The 22,095-nt window shown below is 51.7% G+C and overlaps 1 protein-coding gene across 1 annotated transcript; it reads left to right on the top strand.

Annotated features, from left to right (window-relative positions):
• Positions 1-12,559: 12,559 nt before the first annotated feature.
• On the top strand, positions 12,560-20,907 carry SARNP (SAP domain containing ribonucleoprotein). Its single transcript, XM_078866095.1, has 11 exons — positions 12,560-12,662; positions 13,962-14,061; positions 14,657-14,712; positions 14,976-15,031; positions 15,376-15,433; positions 15,659-15,732; positions 16,571-16,605; positions 16,959-16,984; positions 17,144-17,212; positions 18,372-18,458; positions 19,979-20,907. The coding sequence occupies exons 1-11, from the start codon at positions 12,606-12,608 to the stop codon at positions 20,018-20,020; spliced, it is 660 nt and encodes a 219-aa protein (XP_078722221.1). The 5' UTR covers positions 12,560-12,605; the 3' UTR covers positions 20,021-20,907.
• The last annotated feature ends 1,188 nt before the right edge of the window (positions 20,908-22,095 follow it).

Raw genomic sequence — 22,095 nt, 5'->3', positions numbered from 1 at the left:
TGAGGGAGTTGCATTGTCCAGATTGTACGCGATATTATGAACTAGATTGTATGCGCTTTATATTTAGTGGGGGGGGGGGGGGAGTAGCTTTTGAGGCGACGCCTTCATCTTAACACACACACAATCCATCCGCTGAATGTGGCTGGCGCGGGGCAGGAGGCCGCGCGTGTTGCCGTTCGTTCGTCGTCGTCGTCTGTCGCAACTCCGTGCTTTGCGAGTCGCCCTCGCTTTCTCGCGGCATCCCAAGTTGTGGTTGTCGCCGGTCCCCCCCCCCCCCCCGCGCGCGCCCCCGCTGTGCATGAGGCGTCTCGCTTCGCCGCCGTCGATTTTGCTCCATTTGTGCGCGCGCGCCTCTGGTTTATGCTTCGTGATCATGGACTCTAGTTTACACGATTTTCTGCCAATAAAGGTTTTTTTTGGTTTCGTTTTCTTAACACGTCACGTCGTCCTCGCGCGTTCTTGTCGCGATGGCGCAAGCCCGTTCAGATGCAGAGGGGCGCCACGGTGATGGCTAGGAGATGTTAACTACCTCGCCTGCTATGCAGGAGGTCGTGGGTTTGATCCCGACCCTGACGCCTGCTGGAAATTTGGAGTCTGCGTGTCTCTCTCTCTCATCATCATCACGGTGGCTAGGAGATGTTAACTACCTCGCCTGCTATGCAGGAGGTCGTGGGTTTGATCCCGACCCTGACGCCTGCTGGAAATGTTGAGTCTGCGTGTCTCTCTCTCTCTCATCATCATCACGGTGGCTAGGAGATGTTAACTCCCTCGCCTGCTATGCAGGAGGTCATGGGTTTGATCCCGACCCTGACGCCTGCTGGAAATTTGGAGTTTGCGTGTCTCTCTCATCATCATCACGGTGGCTAGGAGATGTTAACTACCTCGCCTGCTATGCAGGAGGTCGTGGGGTTTGATCCCGACCCTGACGCCTGCTGGAAATTTGGAGTCTGCGTGTCTCTCTCTCTCATCATCATCACGGTGGCTAGGAGATGTTAACTACCTCGCCTGCTATGCAGGAGGTCGTGGGTCTGATCCCGACCCTGACGCCTGCTGGAAATTTGGAGTGCGTGTCTCTCTCTATCATCATCATGGTGGCTAGGAGATGTTTACTACCTCGCCTGCTATGCAGGAGGTCGTGGGTTTGATCCCGACCCTGACGCCTGCTGGAAATTTGGAGTCTGCGTGTCTCTCTCTCTCATCATCATCACGGTGGGCTATGAGATGTTAACTCCCTCGCCTGGTGTACAGGAGGTCGTGGTTTGATCCCGACCCCGACGCCTGCTGGAAATTTGGAGTTTGCGTGTCTCTCATCGTCATCATCACGGTGGCTCGGAGATGTTAATTACCTCGCCTGCTATGCAGGAGGTCGTGGGTTTGATCCCGACCCTGACGCCTGCTGGAAATTTGGAGTCTACATGTCTCTCCCCGTGGTCGTGTGGATTTTTCTCCGGGTCCTCCGGGTTTCCCCTCCACATTTAAATCAACGTCACGTCGTTTAGAGTATTTGACTGCTGTCCATTTCCACGCGATAAGCCCACTTCGTTGAGCTATCATTTGTGAGAGCCAGGTCGCTTTTGAAAAATATCTATACATAGCTCAGTGGGCCATAGCTGGTAACAAAAAGATTGTTTTAGTTTAGAGATGCATCCGACCACTCGCCTATGGGCAGGGGTCGTCAGCCTGCGGCTCTGTAAGAACCGCTTCGTAGTGACGTGCATTGCGGATCTAGAAATATTAAGAAGTAGTTTTTTTGTTTAACGAATTCGCAAACAATGGCTATTCTTGTTATTTCTATTTGCCCACTCCTGTGTATGGTAGTTCGGATAAGCAGTGCAGGGGCTGTACACCGAATTGGCCAATTTGATTGGCCAAGCAGTGCAGGGTCCAATTCGACCTCAGGCTGACTCAGCCACTGGGGAGGACAAAGGTGGCCGGGCGTGGTGCTGGCCACCCACCCCCTTCGTGTGCCGTGCCGGCCTTGGTAGGTGCTGCTACTCGATAACAGCACTTGCCCCAAATTGTATTAGCCAATGGGCAACACAACATTTTTTAAACGAAAATTTTACTTTCGCATAATTGGATTTCAAATTTCTCCTGGTCCATTGAAAACTGGTGGAGGGGTTATCCGGGACACAGCCCACTCGAACATTCACGACGGCGGGTTGGAATTTAGACAACATATAAACGATTCTGGGTTCGGAAAGATCTCCCCACAATAAGATGATTATCCAACCGTAGCGACGTCATCTCCGGACAGTCAGACGCGAGTCCTCTTGTTTGACTGCCTCCAGTCCACGGGCCAGTTTCTGAGAGCGTTCGCCGCTCGGGAGGGAGGGGTCCCGACCATGCAAGGTGCTGATGGCTGTCCTCTTCCTGCAGAGAAGTGTAACCTGTTTGCTACTCGATACACCAATGTCCGTAGCTGTGTTGAATTTATTTTGAGCCGTAAGAAGCCAACCGTGCTGTGCCGGATTATCGTAGTAGCAAAAGTAGCTACATATGCTACGGGCCCCGAACTTTGAAGGGGTCCCGCGCTAAATGCTTTCAAGCTATCAATTCCGGTTCAGTGATTCTGCACTTGCTCTATTGCTATAGTACTTTCCCGCCTTTGACTTTTATGAACGACTGGGTGTTTAAGGTTAGCGATTTGTCGTATTATCTGGCAGTATAGCAAATGAAAAATACAATTACTTTGCTATGCAAGTGAAACATTTGTGTTTGAATATTTTTGTGTTTTTTTAATTTATTTAGGGCCCCCTTTATAACATATGCTACAGGCCCCGCACTAACTTAGTCCGGCACTGAAACCATGCTAATCGGATGGCGCGGGGAAAGGACGACACAATGCTGGTGAACCTCCAGATATTTCTAGGCAAAATACCCTTCGCTGTCAGACACGGGTCCTCCTGTAGCACGACCCTCATGAAATAGTCCTGCGACTCGGCGACGTTTTCCTGGCCAAAACAACGACGACCATCGGCTGGTGGTGGCATCATTCATTAAAATCCGCGCAGTGCGGGGCGAGGTGGGGCGACATCACTGCACCGGCCGCCGTCACCAGTAGGCGGCGCTGAGAGAGAAGACACGGGGCGGGTGTGGGGGTGGAGGAGGAGGCGAAAGGAGGGAGCGCTGAATCCGTCGGTGGCTCCAGGAGATGCGCGGAGTCACTCGCCGAGTGAGACGCCGCCTGAAATGTGGGAAATGTGAAATTGGGTCATCGTCACCCCGCTGTGAGGACATTCACCGCCGCGATCATCGGGAGCGAGTTGTGAAGGACTTTACACAGGAGGCGGGGCTCAGGGTGAATACGAGAAAACGTTTAAGTGGTGATCGCGTTCGCGTGGATGACGATAGTGGTGGTAGTGTAGTGGTTAGGAGGCTGCGCTACGAACCCGGTGACCCAAGTTAGGGTCACCCGCTTCGGGCCAACAACAGTGGACGATGATTTATCTTGAACCGGTCCTCGGCCTCCCCAGAGGTCGACTCAGCCTCAAATGAGTACCTGGTGCGGTGTGTAAAAAAAACATCACCCCTGGGGAGACAAAGGCGGCCGGGCGTGGTGCTAGCCACCCCCTCATGTGCTGTGCCGGGCTTTATCGGTGCTCTCTAACAGCACTTGCCCCAAAAATATATTCAGGCCATTCGGGGTATCTTTTACCTTGAGAGTGGCGGTAGTGTTGGTGTGCGTTGGTGTGCGTTGGTGTGCGTTGCAGAAGCGACGCTCACAACGAGCGGAGCGCCGGGTGGCTAAAGCGCAGCAAGTTGGCACAGTAGGGGGCACAGGTGGTGCATCAGCCAGTCCTCTCGGTCATCTCGGTCAGTCGACCCGTGGCAACCCGCTGGGTCTGCCCGTGACCTGCCAGCGGGCGTTCGATACCTCACGTGGCCTCAACGTGCACCTAGCCTGGCACAAGCGTCGTGGTGACGTCACCGCCACTTAGTGGCGAATGGCGGTTGTTGTGTGTTGGTGGTGGTGATGATTCTGTTGGGGATAATGATGCGAATACTGTTTTTAGGATTGCGATGGTGTTACTGCTACTGATGATGATCACAGAGATGGTTATCGTGATATTGATGATGTCGCTGTTGGTGATGGCGGCAGTGTTGCTGTTAATGGGGGGTAGATAGCGATGATGTTGATGGGGTTGCCGTTGGTGATGGCGACAGTAGGTCACGGTAGGGCTGAACACGCTTTTCTTGGAATCTCTGCTCCCCAGTGATGTGGAGGGTGGGTCTGGTGGGAGGCGATTGGGGGGCGGGGGGAGCGGGGTGGTGTTTGTGACCAGGTGGGGTTAGTCAGGTGTTGGCAGTGGAGAGGGGATGGTTGGGGGGGGCTAGAGGGGGGGGTTTAACTGGGGTCCTTCATCCCTCCACCCATCCTCTCCCCTTACCCCCCCCTCCTCACCCCCTGGAGCAGGTGGCGATGCGGCTACTAAATGCGCGCATTCACGCACTTGAATCTGCTCTGGACGTGGTCCAAGCGCGTCTCTCCGCGCGCCTGTTCGCGCTAAATGAGGCAGCTCACTCGGACATCTGTGAAAACAACGCGGAGAGGGAGGAGAGGGAGGAGGGGAGGGAGGAGAGACAGGGGGGGGGAGGAGAGGGTAGTGAGGAGAGGGAGGGGAGGGAGGAGAGGGTAGGGAGGAGAGGGAGGAGAGGGAGGAGAGGGAGGGGAGGGAGGAGAGGGAGGAGAGGGAGGGAGGGGAGGGAGGAGGGGAGGGAGGAGAGAGGAGAGGGGAGGGAGGAGAGGGAGGGAGGAGAGAGAGGGAGGGAGGAGAGGGAGGAGAGGGGGGAGGGGAGGGAGGAGAGGGAGGAGGGGAGGGGAGGGAGAGGGAGGGGAGGGAGGGGAGGGAGGGGAGGGAGGAGAGGGTAGGGAGGAGGGGGAGGGGAGGGAGGAGAGGGTAGGGTAGGGAGGAGAGGGAGGAGAGGGAGGAGAGGGAGGGAGGAGAGGGAGGGGAGGGAGGGGAGGGGAGGGAGGGGAGGGAGGGAAGGGAGGAGAGGGAGGGAGGGGAGGGGAGGGAGAGGGGAGGGAGAGGGGAGGGAGACTCCACAATTACTGCTGCAGCTGCGCGCAGGGAGCCACGTGTCAAGAAACGCATCAGGTGTGGAGGGCCCAGTGGAAGCCCTGTGTTGCGGCGGTGTGTGAGCGCGTGCGTGCGTGTTTTAACGTGTGTCTGTGTGTGTGTTGGGGAGCGGTAGTGTAGCGGTTAGCGCGCTGCGCTATGAACCTGGCGACCCGGGTTCGATTCCCACTCACCGCCAACACCAGTGACGATTATCTGAACCGGTCCTGGGCCTCCCCTAGGTCGACTCAGCCTCAAATGAGTACGTGGTGTGTAAACATCGCCACTGGGGAGACAAAGGCGGCCGGGCATGGTGCTGGCCACCCACCCCCTCATGTGCCGTGCTGGCCTTCATAGGTGCTCGCTAACAGCACTTTGCCCAACCGTCTGGTAAAGGCTTTGCGGGGAATCGTTGTCTTTGTTGGGAGCGGAATTGCGAGTGGTTAGCGCGCTGCGCTACGATATCGGACGAGCCGAGTTTGATTCATTCCCGCTTATGGCGAACATCTGAAGCGGTTCTGGGCCTCCCCTCGGTCGACTCAGCCTCAAACGAGCACCTGGCGCGGTGTGTAAACATCAGAATTGGGGGGGAGACAAAGGTGGCTGGGCATGGTGTCAGCCACAACCATTTCACGTCCGCCACACCCCGCGGGTCGACTCAGCCTCAAATGAGTAGCTGGTGCGATGTGTGAAAAAACATCCCCACGAGGGAGACAAAGGCGGCCGGGCGTGGTTCTGGCCACCCACCATCGCCTCTCGTGCACCGTTCCGGCCTTCATAGGTGGTACTCGCTAACAGCACTTGCCCCAACAGTCGGGGGATCTCTGCCTCTGTGGGTCTATATATCGGTGTGCCCGTGTGATTGTGGGTTTGTGAATGAATGGAGGTGTGGGTGTGTGTGTGTGCTTGTGTGGGCGAATGAGTGTGTGAGCGCGTGAATGTCCGTGGCCGGGATTAATGTAAGCTCGCTTACAAATTGCCCCAACAGTCGCATCTCCGATGTGCACGGTTGGCTACGTGCGAAAGGACTTCAACATCTCCATATCGGAGATGTTGATAATTATAGTAATTATTGCAGGGCTGCAGTCAGGTGACCGAGATGCCACGTGTCGGATACCCGAGGTGCGCAGTGTCTGTGTGTTGACACAGTGGAATCTCAGGGGGTGCACATGTCATTAATCTCTGTCAGTCGCCTGGGTCGATGCCGTGACTTCCTGCCAGCAGCGAGCCTTCCACGCTTCACGTGATCGCCTCAAAGTGCACCTAGCCTGGCACAGTGGCTGTGGTGACGTCACCGACACTCGGTGGTCAATGGTGGCCGTTGTATGCCGCTCCCCGACAGCACTTGCCCCAACAGTCATGTTGTATGAGTGTAAGTTTGAGTGTGTCGAGTCCACGTGTGTGTGTATAAGAGTGAGTGTGCGTTCGAAGCGCAGCGCTACGATCCCGGCGACCCGAGTTCAATTCCCGCTCACGGCCAACACCGGTGACGATTATTTGAACCGGTCCTGGGCCTCCCCTAGATCGACTCGGTCTCAAAATTAGAAGCTGGTGCGGTGTGTAAACATCGCCAATTGGGAGACAAAGTCGGCCGGGCGTGGTGCTGGCCACCCACCCCCTCGTGTGCCTTGCCGGATAACACCACTTGCCCCAACAGTATATTAATGCTATACGGGGGATCTTTGTCTTTGTGCACACACGTGTATGTTCCTTTGCTCCCGTGCACCCACGCCTCTGCACGTGATGCCAGAAGGGGTCTCCCCCGCCCCCCTTCGCACCCCCACCCCCGGTGGCCCAATTGGCACGAGTTCAACCTCCCCCGTGTAAACAGCGCGCGACGCATTCACGCGCCACCCGCCACCGCCGAGTAACGGCGCTAATTGTGTGCCCTGGGGAGAGATGGGGAGAGAAGTGGGGGGGGGGTTGAGAGAGAAGGGAGATGGGGAGAGAAGTGGGGGGAGATTGAGAGAGAAGTGGGGGGGGGAGGAGGGGGATTGAGAGAGAAGTGGGCGGGGAGGGGGGGATTGAGAGATAAGTGGGGGGGAGATTGAGAGAGAAGTGGGGGGGAGGGAGATGGGGAGAGAAGTGGGGGGGGGAGATTGAGAGAGAAGTGGGGGGAAGGGGGGTTGAGAGAGAAGTGGGGGGGATATTGAGAGAGAAGTGGGGGGGGAGGGAGATGGGGAGAGAAATGGGGGGGGGGGGGTTGAGAGAGAAATGGGGGGAGATGGGGAGAGAAGTGGGGGGAAGGGGGGTTGAGAGAGAAGTGGGGGGAAGGGGGATTGAGAGAGAAGAGGGTGGGAGATGGGGAGAGGAGGGGGATTGATAGAGAAGTGGGGGGGGGGGGGGGGAGATTGAGAGAAGTGGGGGGAGAGGAGGGGGCTTGAGAGAGAAGTGGGGGGGGGATTGATAGAGAAGTGGGGGGGGGGGAGATGGGGAGAGGAGGGGGATTGAGAGAGAAGTGGGGGGGGAGATACGAAGGGAGATGGGAGAGACGAAGGAGATATGTGAAAAGCTGGGGGTTATGGGGGGGTGCGAGAGAGTGCTGGTAGTGCTGCGAGTGATGTAAGAGATGGAGATGGCAGTGATGTGAGTGAAGGGAGGGAGAGTGAAGAAGCGATGGAGAGAGTGATGGGAGGGGAGGGAGAGCGAGCGAGCGAGCGAGAGAGGAGAGCGCGGATGAATTCTTGGAAAGAAACTGGGTCCCGCAGCTGCGAGCACGCACACGTGCGCACTCGCAGCTCGCGAACTGAACCCGTGGGAGCTCGGGTTCGAGTTGAACTCCTGACCCGGGCGCCGGTCACGGAATGAAGGGGCTTTGGGGAAATGAGTGGAAACATGATGTTACATTTTGAATTAATGATGCTTGCGGTCAGATCTATATATACACATACATATCTGTGTCCATGTGTGCAGCACGTATTCGTAGGAGAACCTGATTTTACACGACCGCCGTTTTGAGAAGAGGTGATTGAAATTGGACGCGTATGTTGGCTTGAGTACTCGGGGCGTTGGTCAACATGGGTCGGTATGCAACAGTAAGCCATTCCCGACACTAATCAGAAGAGGTCCTATTACTATTCGAGTGATCATGGGCTGCAGGACGATTACCTTTTCATGCATGGACGTCGACAATTGCATTTCGACCACGGACTCGGTGTCTTACTATTCCACTCCAGAATCGATAGGGGTTTTTTTTTACTTCGTGGTGAATGTAGCGGCCTCCAGTGGCTGGCTAGATCGGCCACCCGATTACATACATCACAGTGACTCCTCTACTTACGAACGAGTTGGGTTACAGAAGTCTGTTCGTAAGTCGATTTGTTCGTAAGTCCAACTTTACTCCTGTCGATTCCAAACATGTTGTACGGCGTGTACACTAATCACGGGCAAAATGGCTTTTAACGTTGTATAATCACCTGCAGATGTAGATGCCACTGGTTCTTCACGTTCTGCAGATGTAGATGCCTCCACCGCCATCTATTGCACGGCGGTTGAACTTACTACTCTCGGTCCGAACAGGTAACTTGGGCATACGGAGAGGTTAGTTGGTATCTCTGAAAGTTCGTAAGTAGGATGTTCGAAGAACATCGATTCTTACGCTCGCGACGAATGCGTCGAAGACAGCGCGGTCAGAATGTTTCGAGAACGACACTCGAAATATTGACAAACGACCTCAATACATTGCAATTTCATTTTACTGATCCCTGGAAAGCCTCGCCGAGTCTCGGGGAAGGTCCTGCCGCATTGAGATGTTTGGCCCGATCCCTTGGGGGAGGAAACCGGAGAACCCTGAGAAGTCCCAAACCGCGCGCATCCGCGGTGGGGTGACACTCAAAACATTTGCGCTGCACAGACGGGTTCATGAATGCGCTTGTATACTGCAGTCATTGCCTGGCCAGGGTTTGGAAGTTTCGTCAATCTCTGCCTGATCCAGCAACCCTCACTAAGCACAAACAGCGTACGGTATTGGAACATCGGAATCAAGAATATGTATTTAGACTGCAGGAGGAATCCGACGAGCTATTAAGCTCTTTATCACAGATGTCCAGGCGGGGCACGGGGTCAGAACGGTACAACAGCAACAACAACAAACAATACAACAACACGGTAGGAGTGCAAAGTCGAGGAATGGTAAACAAATCACTTTAAAAAAAATATATACAAATAAAACTCAACTATTTTGTATCTCACTAGGTAAAGCCCACTGAACAAGTAACTTATTTTTCAGAAGCGAGCTGGCCACAAATGTTCACCACAACAAAGTGGCCTATCACGTGGAAATTTAGAGCAGCACAATAATTTAGTCGAAAAAGTAAAGGTGCGGCCCTGCAATCGCCTGCTCAACGCCACGGAAGCGACCCTCCACAAGAGGCAGCTCTGGAGATGCTGCTCTAGAGGTTATCTGAGCCACTCCGCGCTCGCAGGAAGTCTTGCAAGAGAGTACCCACGGTTTACCCCACCGCACGCGACCTGCCTGGGTGTGTGGGTGGATTTAAGAAATGTTTCCATCGTATCAACTACCGCGCCGGGAGCTCAAATCTGTGCGGAGTAAAAAAAAGCTTTGTAGCTCATCGGATTCCTCCAGTACAAACAAATATTCCGATTCTGGATCGAACCGGCGACCCTCTTGGTTGCAATGCCCAATGTGATATCCATTACTCTACGGCAGCAAACCCCACGGCATTGCACGGCGCGTTAATGATATCGCCCTTGGGTGACTGCCGCATTTAAATGTAACGACTGCGGACAAACCTTCGGTTCAGACTTTCTGCATGAACCACACGTGGCGCGTGTGCCATTAAGCCACGAATACGCGCACGGGGTTCTAGGAAAATGATCGACTCGCTTCTATTTATACACCGTAATTACCTACGCACGCGTGCCTGTCCCCCTGCATAACGTGTACCACCTGCAGCGGGGAGCGGGTCGGGTGGTGGTGGTGGTGGGGCTCGACTCTGGGGAGGAGCCGGAGGGAACAACGGGGAAGGGATCGAGGTGGGAGCAGGGATGAGGGGCGAGGTTCATGTGAGGAGAAGGATGACTCTCCCCGCGTCTCCTCCTCCTCCTCCATGTGCAACTCTCACGCATAATTAAGGACGCGTTTCGCATAATTGGTAAATGCCCCCCCACCCCCCCCTCTGCGAAGCTGATGTTGATAACCCCTGTTGGCGCTACATCGCCAGCAGTGAAACCAGAGCCCGTTCCCATGAAACCAATCCAGCCCGACCCAGCCCGACCCAGCCCGACCCGGCTCATTAAAGCTACAATTAATACACTTAGTGCCTCGCGTGCCTCGCGTGCTGTGCACAAACAGGCAGGCCGGCTCATCGAGTGATCGAGCCACGTAAATGCTAACGATGTTTCTAGAAGGGGCAGAGAGAGCGCTTATTATATCTTCCACCATCCGATCCCGCCAAACGACTTACATTGGCATGTGCACAAAGCGATGAACGTACTCGGTCGCTGTTGTATCAGCTCACCCGTACGCCGGAGTACAATTCTCACAACTAAGCATAGCAATGAGATGCAGGTGATGTGTTTTGCGTGTTAAAAGGCTGTACACGTGACGATGTAATTTGTTTGGCAGTGTCGGGTGGCGGAGGGGCTTAACGGCACACATTTGGTCAGCTCGTTATTTGGCCTCCACTCAAAACAAGACGTGACGAAGCGTCACATCGGCTGCGAAGACCACGCGCGTTCAGCACTTTGGTGCGCGTGTGTGTGTGCGTGCGTTAGTGTGGCTTTTCATGATCAAGTTCAATATTCTAAGAACAGGGTTGGTGGCGCAGGCAGTGATAACACTCGGGCCCATGCACTTTTGCATCGAGATTGAAAACTCGTTTCTTATGAACTGATTTTAGCGTTTAATTTCTTGTCGTACACCCGCGCCTCCGATCAGCGCGGTTGGCTACGTACGGTGCGAAAGAAGCCTTTGTGTGTGCAGTCTGTATGGTTCCCTCTCCCCCTGGTCTCCGGTTTCCTCCTATACCTAAAACACCATGCGATGCAACTGGTATTGTCTAAATGCTGCAAAATCTACCCGCAAACGATTCAATTGGGACTCCACATCAAGCAGCAACATCGACATCGCTCCCCCTGCTGCAAAAAAATAAATGGACTGAGCGAGGCATTCCTGGGTAACCAAACGGGATTTAAATGAATACACAACCAACCTCTCTTATCCCTTCCTCGCACTGACACCATCGACTCGTCGCAGGATTTGCTGGAACCGAAGGCAAAACGATGGAGTTGTGAAATCCGATGGATACGTCAGTGCGGTGCGACCGAGACTCAAAGACGCTAGAACCCAGGAGCGTGTGGTCGGGGGAGGCAGAGCCTCGCCTGTCATACTCCAATGAAAGTAGCTGTTACGAAAAGTAAGAAAAAGAATAATCAAATAAAATAAATAATAAGATTTTTCCACTCATCTGTGTTATAAATGTCATTTCTGTACGATGCCAATTATTTTCATAGTCGAAATCGCCAAATTTGCGGAGCTCCGCTGCAAATACAGGAAGAGACGAGAGGTGAGGCAGCGACGAGCTCAGCCTCCCCTCTGATTGCGCAACCCCTCAGTAACTGGATGGAGCGCGGGCAATAAGCGCGTGCCTGTTACTATCTCAGTATGTCACCAATGTGATGTTTGTAGACCCCTTCATTTCATGTCCTCGCCTTCCATACTCCAGGTAACTTATTTCACGTATGTGTATAAATATATTTAGGCTCGCTGGTCTCGTCATGAAACTGCAATAAAAAAGCACCAGGGGAGGCAGCTATCACATCTGCCTCACTGAGGGGGCGTGTTAGTGAGGCCACGCCCCCTCAGTGAGGCCACGCCCCCCTCCGTGTGTGAATCTGGCTCTGACACGAGCCAGTGCCTTCCCAGCCATTAATTTTGCCCCGGACGTCACTGACTTAACCCCAAGACTCACACGCAACCCTAAGACTCACACACAACCCCGAGAATCACACACAATCGTTCAAGCTTCTGAATCACAAGGATCCGTGTAACCTGAGATTCAAGCGTGTCCTTTAAAGCATTGACACACCGTGAAACATACTCGTTAGTTATTTTTATTTTATTTTCACCTACGTGACTTTACCGAATGAACCAAAGAGTATGGATCCTTGCAGTCACGAAAACTTCAAATCTAGAACACCGTGAAACGTAAGAAACGCAACACATTAGTGAATATAAAACTATTAAATTAATATAAAAAAGACACACACAAAGACGATGTTTCTGGCCAACAGTCCTTCACAACAACATCGTAAAACATCTGTGTTAAAAATAGCTTTACAGCTCATCGGCTTTACAGCTAATCGATTGACACCTAAGGATCTCGCGCGCGCAGCAATGAAACCCAAGAATCGCGCCCCCACCCCCCGCACTCACCACCCACTCCCCCTCCCCCGGGGAAACCAAGGACCAATGGGATCGCGCGACCTTGCCTCGCGCCTCCAGTGTCCTCGCCTCTCATTGGTTGTGAGTCGCCGCCGACGCCGATCCGATTTCCCCCCCCGCACGCGCTCTCGACGACCATGGCAGAGGAGGCTGTGGACGCGGTGGAGGCGGTGGTGGACATCGCCAAGCTCAAGGTGGCGCAGGGAGCACGACACAGAGACGCGTGGGGGCGGTGGGTTGGTGGGGTAGGAGACGCGCTACGGTGGGGAAGTCACGGGGGGTCCAGGGGCCGGGCCTTGGGGTGGTGGTGGTGGCGGCCTAGCGAAGGTCTCGCTAGGCGAGGTGTTGGCTGGGACGCTTCGGGGCCGTCTGTTGAGTTCCGCGTCGTGCCCGCGACTCACGACTGCTCTGAGCGCCGTGGCCCCCCGCTGACGTTTGGCCCCTCGTGGCGTGCGAGCGTGGGTCGCTCGAGAGAGCCACTGCCTGGGTCGAGGGCCTTGCTACGCCGGTCCGTGCGTCTGGCCACGATGCAGTGCGTGTGATGAAGGGCGGCCTCGTCCGTGCGTTTGTGGTGGTCGCGCACACACGCGACTCGTGGTCAGGCTCGCGTCTCCTTCGCTGCAGGGGTTTAAAGACGGCTTCTTGTTCACAGGCGTCAACTTGGGCCTCTGAGCCCTTAAGTGGCGCACACAGCATGGCATTCGCGTGTGCGCGCGCACTTGTACACACAGCAACGCACGCACAACGCCGCCACGCGAATGATTCAAACACTGATCGCAACGCGGTGTGCACTGTGGGGTTTTTGTTGTGGTCCAGGTCTCCCTTGACAAGACAAGTTATAGTCTCGGCAAGCAATAATCTGGTTGTGCGTGAATAGCTCATGGACGACTCATTGTCCGTTCAGAGGATGATTCCGATTGGTCATAAAGTGGCTAGGAGATGTTAATACTCTTAGGTTGTTTCTGTAAAGTCACGTAGGTAAAAAAATAATAAAATTAAAGTTAATAAAAGTAATAATAAAAAATAAAATAATAAATCACGACGATTCGGAGGCAACACAAGTCTCCGTCATCAGGTGGGACGGTCACAGCCAGATTGACTGACTTTACCGAAAACACCTAAGAGTATGAATCCTTGCAGTCACGAAAGCTTCAAATCTAGAATTAGGAGATATTAACTCCATCGCCTGGTAGACAGGAGGTCGTGGGCTCGATTCATACCCTGACACCTGTATATTTGGAGTTTGCGTGTCTCTCCCCGTGGTAGAGTGAATTATTCTCCGGGTCCTCCGGTTTTTCCCGTATTTGGCGGCTGCTATACATTTCCACATGATAAGCCACTTCGTGACCAGAGCTATATAGCCGAGTGGGCCTTACCTGGTAAAATTAGGAAGAAAAAACCCGTAGTTTTAATCGTGAAATGCATACGCGTGAAATCGCGAAACCAATTGCCCAGGACACTTTGAACACGCTCTGTTTCGTTTGCGCTCGCAGCTGCCCGAGCTGCGGCAGGAGCTGTCGACGCGCGGGTTGGACACGAAGGGGAACAAGCAGGAGCTGCTCAAGCGCCTGCAGTCCTTCCTCCTGGAGCACGGTACAGCGGGGGCGCGAGTGCTCGCACTGCGCGACTGGAAACAGCGCGTAGTATGCAGCGGGGGGGGGGGGGTTTGCCTGATTTCTGCGGCTTCGCAAAAAATGCTAAATTGTCGCCGCATTGGCAGAAGTGCACAAATAAACGCGAGTAAAATGCGAGACGTCTCGCAGCTCCGATTAGCACGGTTGGCTACGTACGGTGCGAAATAAGTTGAACGTACCTTAATTTTGAACACTGCCAAGTTCTTGAGATAATTTGCAGTCCCTTTGTACATCCACTGCTGGATGTTCTCCACCCGTTGTGAGACGTCGTGGAGGTGATGTCACCATGCTTGTGATTGAAATTGGGCAGTGGGACCTCCTTCAGAGTGGAGTCGATTGCAAAGAGATTGTCTGACAGAGACACTGCACTTTAAATTCTTACCTTAAGCACTTTGAAGTGAACACTTGAACAGTTTTAGCTTCAACAGATATTAGTCTTAATAGATATTTTTTTGAGACTGCTAGCACCTCTTTATCCCATGTTTTGCACACTGGTCCATTCAGTGGGTGCTTGTGGCGAGCGTGGAATTGATCTCACTGCTTCGTGTTACCAGGTGATGACGGTGTGGAAGAGGTGAATGAAGAGGAGGCATTGGGTGAAGAAACCGAGGTATTGACTACATCACCACTGCGTTGTCTCTAGGCTCTGCTTGCGATTGTCCACTGTGTACAACGTTATGAGCAACTGTTAAAGTAAGCTACAACCAAATAACTCTGATCTCACAGGTCAGGGTAATTAAACTGATAGACTATACGCCCTCATAAACGTTTCATAACCATGATATTTCACCCTTGTGATGTCGCAGTGTGTAAGTTGCCGCACGTATTTGATTCTGTGCCAATGGGACTTCTGCTTTCTGTCTGTTGGTACAGGAGGAGCTATCTGAAGTAACAGAAGAGCCACCTGCTCCTCCAGAGCTGCCAAAACCGTACGAGAGCTTCCCTCACTCTGCCGCCACGTGCTTTGCACTTCAAATAGCTTAGTTTTTACTGCTTACTCGGTCGACAGTGTTAATGCATTAGCCCTATCCGTCCATTGGTAACGTGAGGTCACAATAACTGTCATAAAGATGATCCAATATGAGCAAAACCGACATCTGGAGATGCAAACCAGTGCTAAAAGTAACTTTGCAAATATGAAAATGTTGTTGACCTCGTAGTTACTCTTCGGTTTCTGTGCTACTAATAAAACAGTTGAGGAAAGCATTTCAATAGCTATATACATGATTCTTGTTCTTTACATTTTGTTTGATTGCCACTGCTGTTGTCATAGAGTTGAGAAGCCAGCAGTAAAGAAGGTCCAGGACGTGGTGCTAACTTCAGAAGCAGAGGTAACTTTAAACATTTTTTTTCCCCCTCTCAAAACAAATGTAAAAAAATTTAAAGGCGCTATTTAGTTTAACGTGTGTTTGGTTCGCACATTTGTGTAAGGAAAGAACACCTTGAAGAGCTGGTTATTATACATGCGTTTTACTTTAACGGTGGATTTATTGGTTTCACACTTTGTTTAAAACTGCGCTCTCAGCCTCGCGTGGTTTTCTTTTATTTATTTTTAGCGGCTGCAGACCAGAGCGAAGCGTTTCAACGTGGAAATGAACGAGCAGGCCAAGAAGGCAGCCCGCGCAGCCCGGTGAGGTCCCGCAGCGTCCCAATCCGCGTCGCTCATCATTGGCCCGATAAAGCCGTCGCTCACAGCCTCGTGATGCAACAATCTGTCCATGTCCCTGTGCACGAGCTGATTTTCGTCACTTCACCTCCATCGCATATGTCCTCTCGGACGTGTACCCTGCTTTAGCTGTCACCGTCATGTCTCTACCATCGCCCGTTATCCCCTGGATGCCACTGTGGCGAAAGTGTTAACTACCTCGCCTGATCTCTACAGGAAGTCGTGGGTTCGATCCCTACCCTGACTCCTGTATATTTGGAGTTTGCATGTCTCTCTCCCCGTGGTCGCGTGGATTTTTCTCCGGGTCCTCTGGGTTTTCCCTCCACATTTAGAAACATGCGTTTACAAATATACACACACGATGATAAGCCACTTTGTTGAGCTATCATTTGTGGCCAGGTCACTTCTGAAAAAGACCTATATAGCTCCGTGAGCCTTACCTGGTAAAATAAAAACAGTTTAGTAGTTTAGTTTAATGCCCTGCCCTAGCCCAATTACGTAACAGTCAGTGTGACCATACTATTCTCCATGGCTTTGTTGTGCATTCTTCAAATTGTTCCATTTATTGGTGACTGACCAATATGCCATTTAACGTACCCCAATTCAAAATACCATAGTGACCTCCATGACTGCAACTTTACGGTATTTATTTCATGAATGAAGTTAATCGGACAGCCTGCGACACACGCTAGGTGTTTATCTACGAGAGAATATAATTTTTTGGGTAGTACCTCGCTTTAAAAGGTGCTGCTTTTTACAAGTGTGTGAACCTTGAATTAACACGGTTTTTTTCCTGTTTCAGGTTTGGGATTGTAACCACCGAAACGAACAAAGCAGGTATTGATCCCATATCCTGAGTCTCCTCTATCCAATATGAAATACCCTATATGTAAACAGCTGTTAATGGCATCAGCCATGATACATCTACTGCTGGATGAAGGGCCTCCCCTTGCTGTCAATATTTCTTGTGTTCTTATGATGATAAATCCATCTAGCGCCTGAACACAGCCAATGTAATCGTTCCGTCACGAGCAGACATCTCCAGGGTGTCTCCTTCGGCTGCCATTCCATCATTAGTCTCTGCCAGTGGCCATCATCCCTTCTAGCGATGTGTCGTGCCCGAGACCACTTATTTTTCTTAAGTCATTTTATGTTCTCTGATCTAATGTATGAACGTGTCTCATTCTCAGGTGTTGTTGGCGCTACCAAACTGCCGGTAGGTCTACAATGCTCATCATTAATGGGCAAAACGTCTAAATCGTACATTGAATAAAGAACACAATTTTACGTTTGATATTGTATTTCTAAGTTTTAATAACTCTTGCGCACATTTGTTGTAATGATTTAAGTGAGTCACCGCATGACCTCTGTTCAGGTGGACACCACCAAGCTGCAGGAGCGTGCCAAGCGATTCGGCGTCAATGTCTCCACCGTGGCTCAAAAGGTTGGCTTTCACTTCGCGGTTTAAAATAGAAGATTCTGGAGTGCAGCATCCTCTCTTGATGTTGGGCTACGTGTCCACAGCGTATTCACAACCCGGGGGGAGTGGTTGCACATTGATTTGCACGTTGCGCGATGAACTCGGCAACTTCGAAAATCCGAGTTTGATTCCCCGCCATGGCTACCGCGAGTGGCGAGTATTTTCGGCTCCACCACACTTGACCAATCTACAGTTACCAGCCTGTTAAAGTGTGGTCAGACAACCGCCATAACTGTCATGGTGTGGGGATGCTGTCACCCACCATGATTTGACAAAGGCTTGGAAGAGTGTTTAAAGTGAAGCGCATTCAACTGAAAGCCTCGGATTGTTAAATCAGTTGCTGATGGTGCAATAGGGCCCAGCTTCAAAAAGAGCCTCTTGAAAAGTAATCTCCGATCGAAGTGCCATGTCTCCTTCACGATTTATCTCTCTCTCTCCCTCGGTGGAATACAACTTTCCTTCGTTTAAAGCAGCGCTGGGTTGAGGTATAGCCACCTCGGACGCGATCTTCGTTGTTGCTGCCTGCCCAGGGGGGGGTGATGGCTAGCCGCAGGCTGCCGCCACGCCAGATGAATTTGTTCACACCATCGGGCCACATAACAGCCCCGTAGGCTAATGGAGCAGATGCCCTCTGACCCCGGCTAATTGGAACCAGGCCGCGCGCATTGGGATCATTTTTAATGATCGTGGGGAGTTGGGGTGGGAGGGTCAGAGGAGTCAGTGGATGGAACATTCTTGCAGAGGAAGCCGAACTAGTAAACTATATTGGTAATGTGTTCTTTGAGCCGCTGCCAGGTTTACTATAATTGTAGAATGCAACCAAGTTGTGTACGTTTTCGAGCTCAACTTACCGGGTAAATAGATTCACATTTCCCCCCCCTTCCAAATGTAACCCCGCAAAAATAGAATGCTTACTGTTGAAATTATGAGAATACCAAACGCGTTTGCAAAAAAACTTGTTTTTAAAATAGTTGGGCTCTTTTTGAACATTCTTTCCGTTGGGCTTGTTTTTAGGCGTGCGCGTGCGATAGATCGCTCGCTGCATCGTGTTTCTTGTCCGTGCTGTCGCCAGCGACACGACACTTTGCGTGTGTGTATATGCGCGCGCGCGTCCCTTCCGCAGATTGAGGTGGAGGGGAAACTCAAGAAGAGAAAGGAACGGTTTGGGGTGGTGACTGCAGCTGCGGCTGTCGCTACCGAAGACACGGAGGTGGGTGACGTGGCCTTTTCATCATTATTATAATGCTCGTTTACCCAGGGAAACCTCGCTGAGTCTCATGACACCTTTTTATGGAGGGTCCTGCCAAGTTTTCGCAGTTTCGGCCGATGATTATTGTGTAGATTGCAATTCAGTCATTTGTGGGTAATTTTTTAAATCTGGAAAGATTGGACAATGACGCTGGCACACAATGGCCTACGCTTGTGAATGACTTCAGGGGATCATGAACATCCTCTGTGAAAGAGACGCCCGCAGTATTGACCAGGGCGGACGCCGGATTTAAACCGTGGTACTTAATCACACTCGTTACATGGCCGTTTAATGTCACTCTTGTGCCTTGGTTTATCGAAGCAGTAATATTTTAGAAAAGGGTGATGGTGATATTTTGAATTTGTGTAGCATTTCAATCCACATTCAACTTTAGGTACTTCGTGTAATGACCTGCATAACCGAAACCCAAATGAAAAATACACATTAAAATTTAAATTTAACAGCAATAGCAACAAAAACAGGAGTTGGGCAGATCGAGCGGTGGTGTGAGATAGCGTGCACGAAGCCATCACAAGCGCCACAACTCCTGCTCTGATGGTGATGGTGGTGTTTGGTAAGGGATATTTGTTTTCTTTGGTTGTGTTTCATTAAGAAGGGTCATCCCCTGCGCAGCTCTTGCACACGAAACACCCCCCCCCCCCCCCGTAAGAAGGAATCGGGTAAACATCCCAATATAGCAGGACCCTCATGGAAAAGCCTTGAGACTCAGTGAGGTTTTCATGAACAAGCAATGATATTATTAGAATGATTACATGGACTAGAGGTATATTCTGAAGACTTGCATTGCATCCTTAGTCACCTACGGATGCAATACATCCTTAGGTGACAAAGATTCATCTGAACCCCATCTCCGTAGCTCGTGTGCTGTGTTCGTGTCAACCTTTTTGGCTCTGTAAATACGAGTCGTGTAAAGCACTCTCCATACTGTGCCTTGAGTGAATCGCTGTGCAGTGGCTTCCAGCCAATGTTCTTGTAGCTGAACTTCACTCGATTCCTCCACCCATGCTGAAGACTCGGGTCTACCAGGATAACTGTTTCAACTCGTCCACACTGTGCGACCACGCTGCAGGACAAAACACGCATCTTTTTGCGCTGCTTAAATTTGGAATTCTCTCCCATCGTCTCTTTTCCCAAGTTCATAATAACCTTGCACTCAAGCAAAGGAACAATTTGTATCCATTACACCTGCAAGTTGGTTCTGTTTGTTACTGAACGCTTGGCATGTTGGGACCTTTGGCCCTGTGCTCATAAATTGTGATGCAAAAATACAAACCTCTTGTCTTCAGGTGGAATATTTCGTACCTTTTTACCAATAAAGGGTATTGAGGCCATAAGTATTTTGCAAAGGAAATGTCGATTTAAATTGTATTTGTGAGTGCCATGTGGATCGTCGTGGTAATGCTCACTCGTATTGTAAAGTAACCGAAACGCTGGCTTTCTGCGTCTTTTCGTTTTTGCAGATCAAGAAGCTGAAAAGAGCGGAGCGTTTTGGCATTGCATAAACCAGCATTATTTCTATTGTTCGGGTTTTATATTCTCTCCCTCAAGGCAAACGAGTCGAGTCTTGGTTTGTGGATCGTGATTTTGTTTGCCTCATACAACCAATTCGTATTCACTGGCACGCATTCTTCTGTGCGCTGCCTTGTACACACACAAAGCATTCGTCGTCCGAGCAGCGACTGGGAAACGTTACACTATCACATTTGTACGTGGGGGTGTGTGTGTGTCTGCGGGCGGGGGGGGGGTGTTCACTAGCAATGTAATGCGTGCCCACGTGGAATTGTTAACGAGCAGAGTTTGACAGGAAGGAAACAGCTTGACACTTGGGGCTTTCCATTCATAGGCAGGGGAAATTAATCAACTCGACGAAATTGTCAAGGTGGTCTCCAGGGAAAACTTGATAACCCACATTTGTTTAACTATACAACCCCGAGGAAAGCTTCACAATTAATCAGATCGTTATTGTATAATCTCGGCTGAGATCTCCAGTAAAATTTATAATTCAATATGCCTACCTCCAACAAAAGCCTACTCTTTGTAAAGTGTCATTTTGTGGGTTATCAAGTATCCTCGAGGAAACCCCCTCCCCAATTAAACTTCTTGAAATAAGTTTGCATTTATGTCAGTAAAATGTATCACGTGTATTAGTTCTATATAGTTGTGCAAGTATCCTGATTTTAAAAAAGTAGGTGTATTTTTTATCAGTCCGATCACTGCTCGACTTAAGAGTGAAAACGCGGTCTTATTTGAATCCACATTGTCCACCCACGTGTATGACATGGCGTGTCATCGTTTACCTCGTCTTACCACGCAGCTGACGCGACAACTCTTTTGTTTGTATCGTTTCCAAAGGTGGCGATTGATAAATAAACATTTTTAAAAAAATAAATTGACTGCGGATGAAACGTAACCGAGTGCTTGGATTTTGTTGATGTTGCACCTGTAAAGTGCAACACCTTTGTTGGGTGAGGGTCACCCTTGTAGATGAGGGTGCACTGCTATCTCGAGTTGCGAAGGTTGAAGAAAATCAACTTGAATTCACTGCTGGATGAGCGAGGGCCAAACTTCGCGTGGTTGCCGGGCGTGTCAGTTATTTGACCACAACCACTGCAGTTGGTTAGTGAAGGCGGGGAGCATAGATGGGGTGGAGTGGGTGGGGAAGTACAGTACAACGCATAATGTTGCATTACCCTCGGTTGCCCGTCACGTGATAGTCGCCCGTCCAAGCACTTTCAAGGCTACAATATTCTGATTAGCTTCCCGAGTTCTGGCGCATTGTGGCGATCAGCCGTGATCAATCGACTGTGAAGGCATATACCAATACCCGCGGTTCACGACTTTAGTGACGGTGACATCACCACGGCGCCTGTGCCAGGCCAGGTGCACTTTAAGACCACGTGAAGTGTCCGAAGGCTCGCTGCAGACAGGTCCACGGGACAGGACCCATGGTTGCCATGAGTTGGCTGAGATGACTGGCAGATTGTGAGCGTTGCTCCTTTGCCTTCGGTCGTTGTTGGAGGGCGAATGCCTATAAATTGCCGAGTAACGTCCTTCACGAGCCTCCTCTACAGAGGCCGATCTTGCTACCACTGGTACCAATGTCTTCGGCAAGTCCACTCAGCTCCACATCCTCTCGTACCGCGTCAGTCAGTCTCTCCTCCACAGCAGCACCCACACGCGAGCCGATTTCACCCGCTCCGTCTACCCCCCCTATGAGAAGTCCCGTGTGCCAGTGAAGTCCCAGTGTGCCACCCCAACACGCGTGCCACCCCAACACGCGTGCCACCCCAACACGCGTGCCACCCCAACACGCGTGCCACCCCAACACGCGTGCCACCCCAACACGCGTGCCACCCCAACACGCGTGCCACCCCAACACGCGTGCCACCCCAACACGCGTGCCACCCCAACACGCGTGCCACCCCAACACGCGTGCCACCCCAACACGCGTGCCACCCCAACACGCGTGCCACCCCAACACGCGTGCCACCCCAACACGCGTGCCACCCCAACACGCGTGTCACCCCAACACGCGTGCCACCCACCCCCACCACTCACCGCAGGGGCGCGCGCGCTT

This window comes from Lampetra fluviatilis, chromosome 21 (assembly GCF_964198595.1).
Source record: "Lampetra fluviatilis chromosome 21, kcLamFluv1.1, whole genome shotgun sequence".
Lineage (NCBI taxonomy): Eukaryota > Metazoa > Chordata > Hyperoartia > Petromyzontiformes > Petromyzontidae > Lampetra > Lampetra fluviatilis.
The sequence above is the reverse complement of the archived record's forward strand: the minus strand, read 5'-3'. Positions and strand labels throughout refer to the sequence as shown.

Excerpts from the sequence above, each read along its gene's own strand:
- SARNP (XM_078866095.1), top strand. The coding sequence starts at position 12,606 with ATGGCAGAGGAGGCTGTGGACGCGGTGGAGGCGGTGGTGGACATCGCC. Across the intron at positions 14,713-14,975 it reads CATTGGGTGAAGAAACCGAG|GAGGAGCTATCTGAAGTAAC; the intron begins GTATTGACTACA and ends CTGTTGGTACAG. Across the intron at positions 15,733-16,570 it reads AAGGCAGCCCGCGCAGCCCG|GTTTGGGATTGTAACCACCG; the intron begins GTGAGGTCCCGC and ends TTCCTGTTTCAG.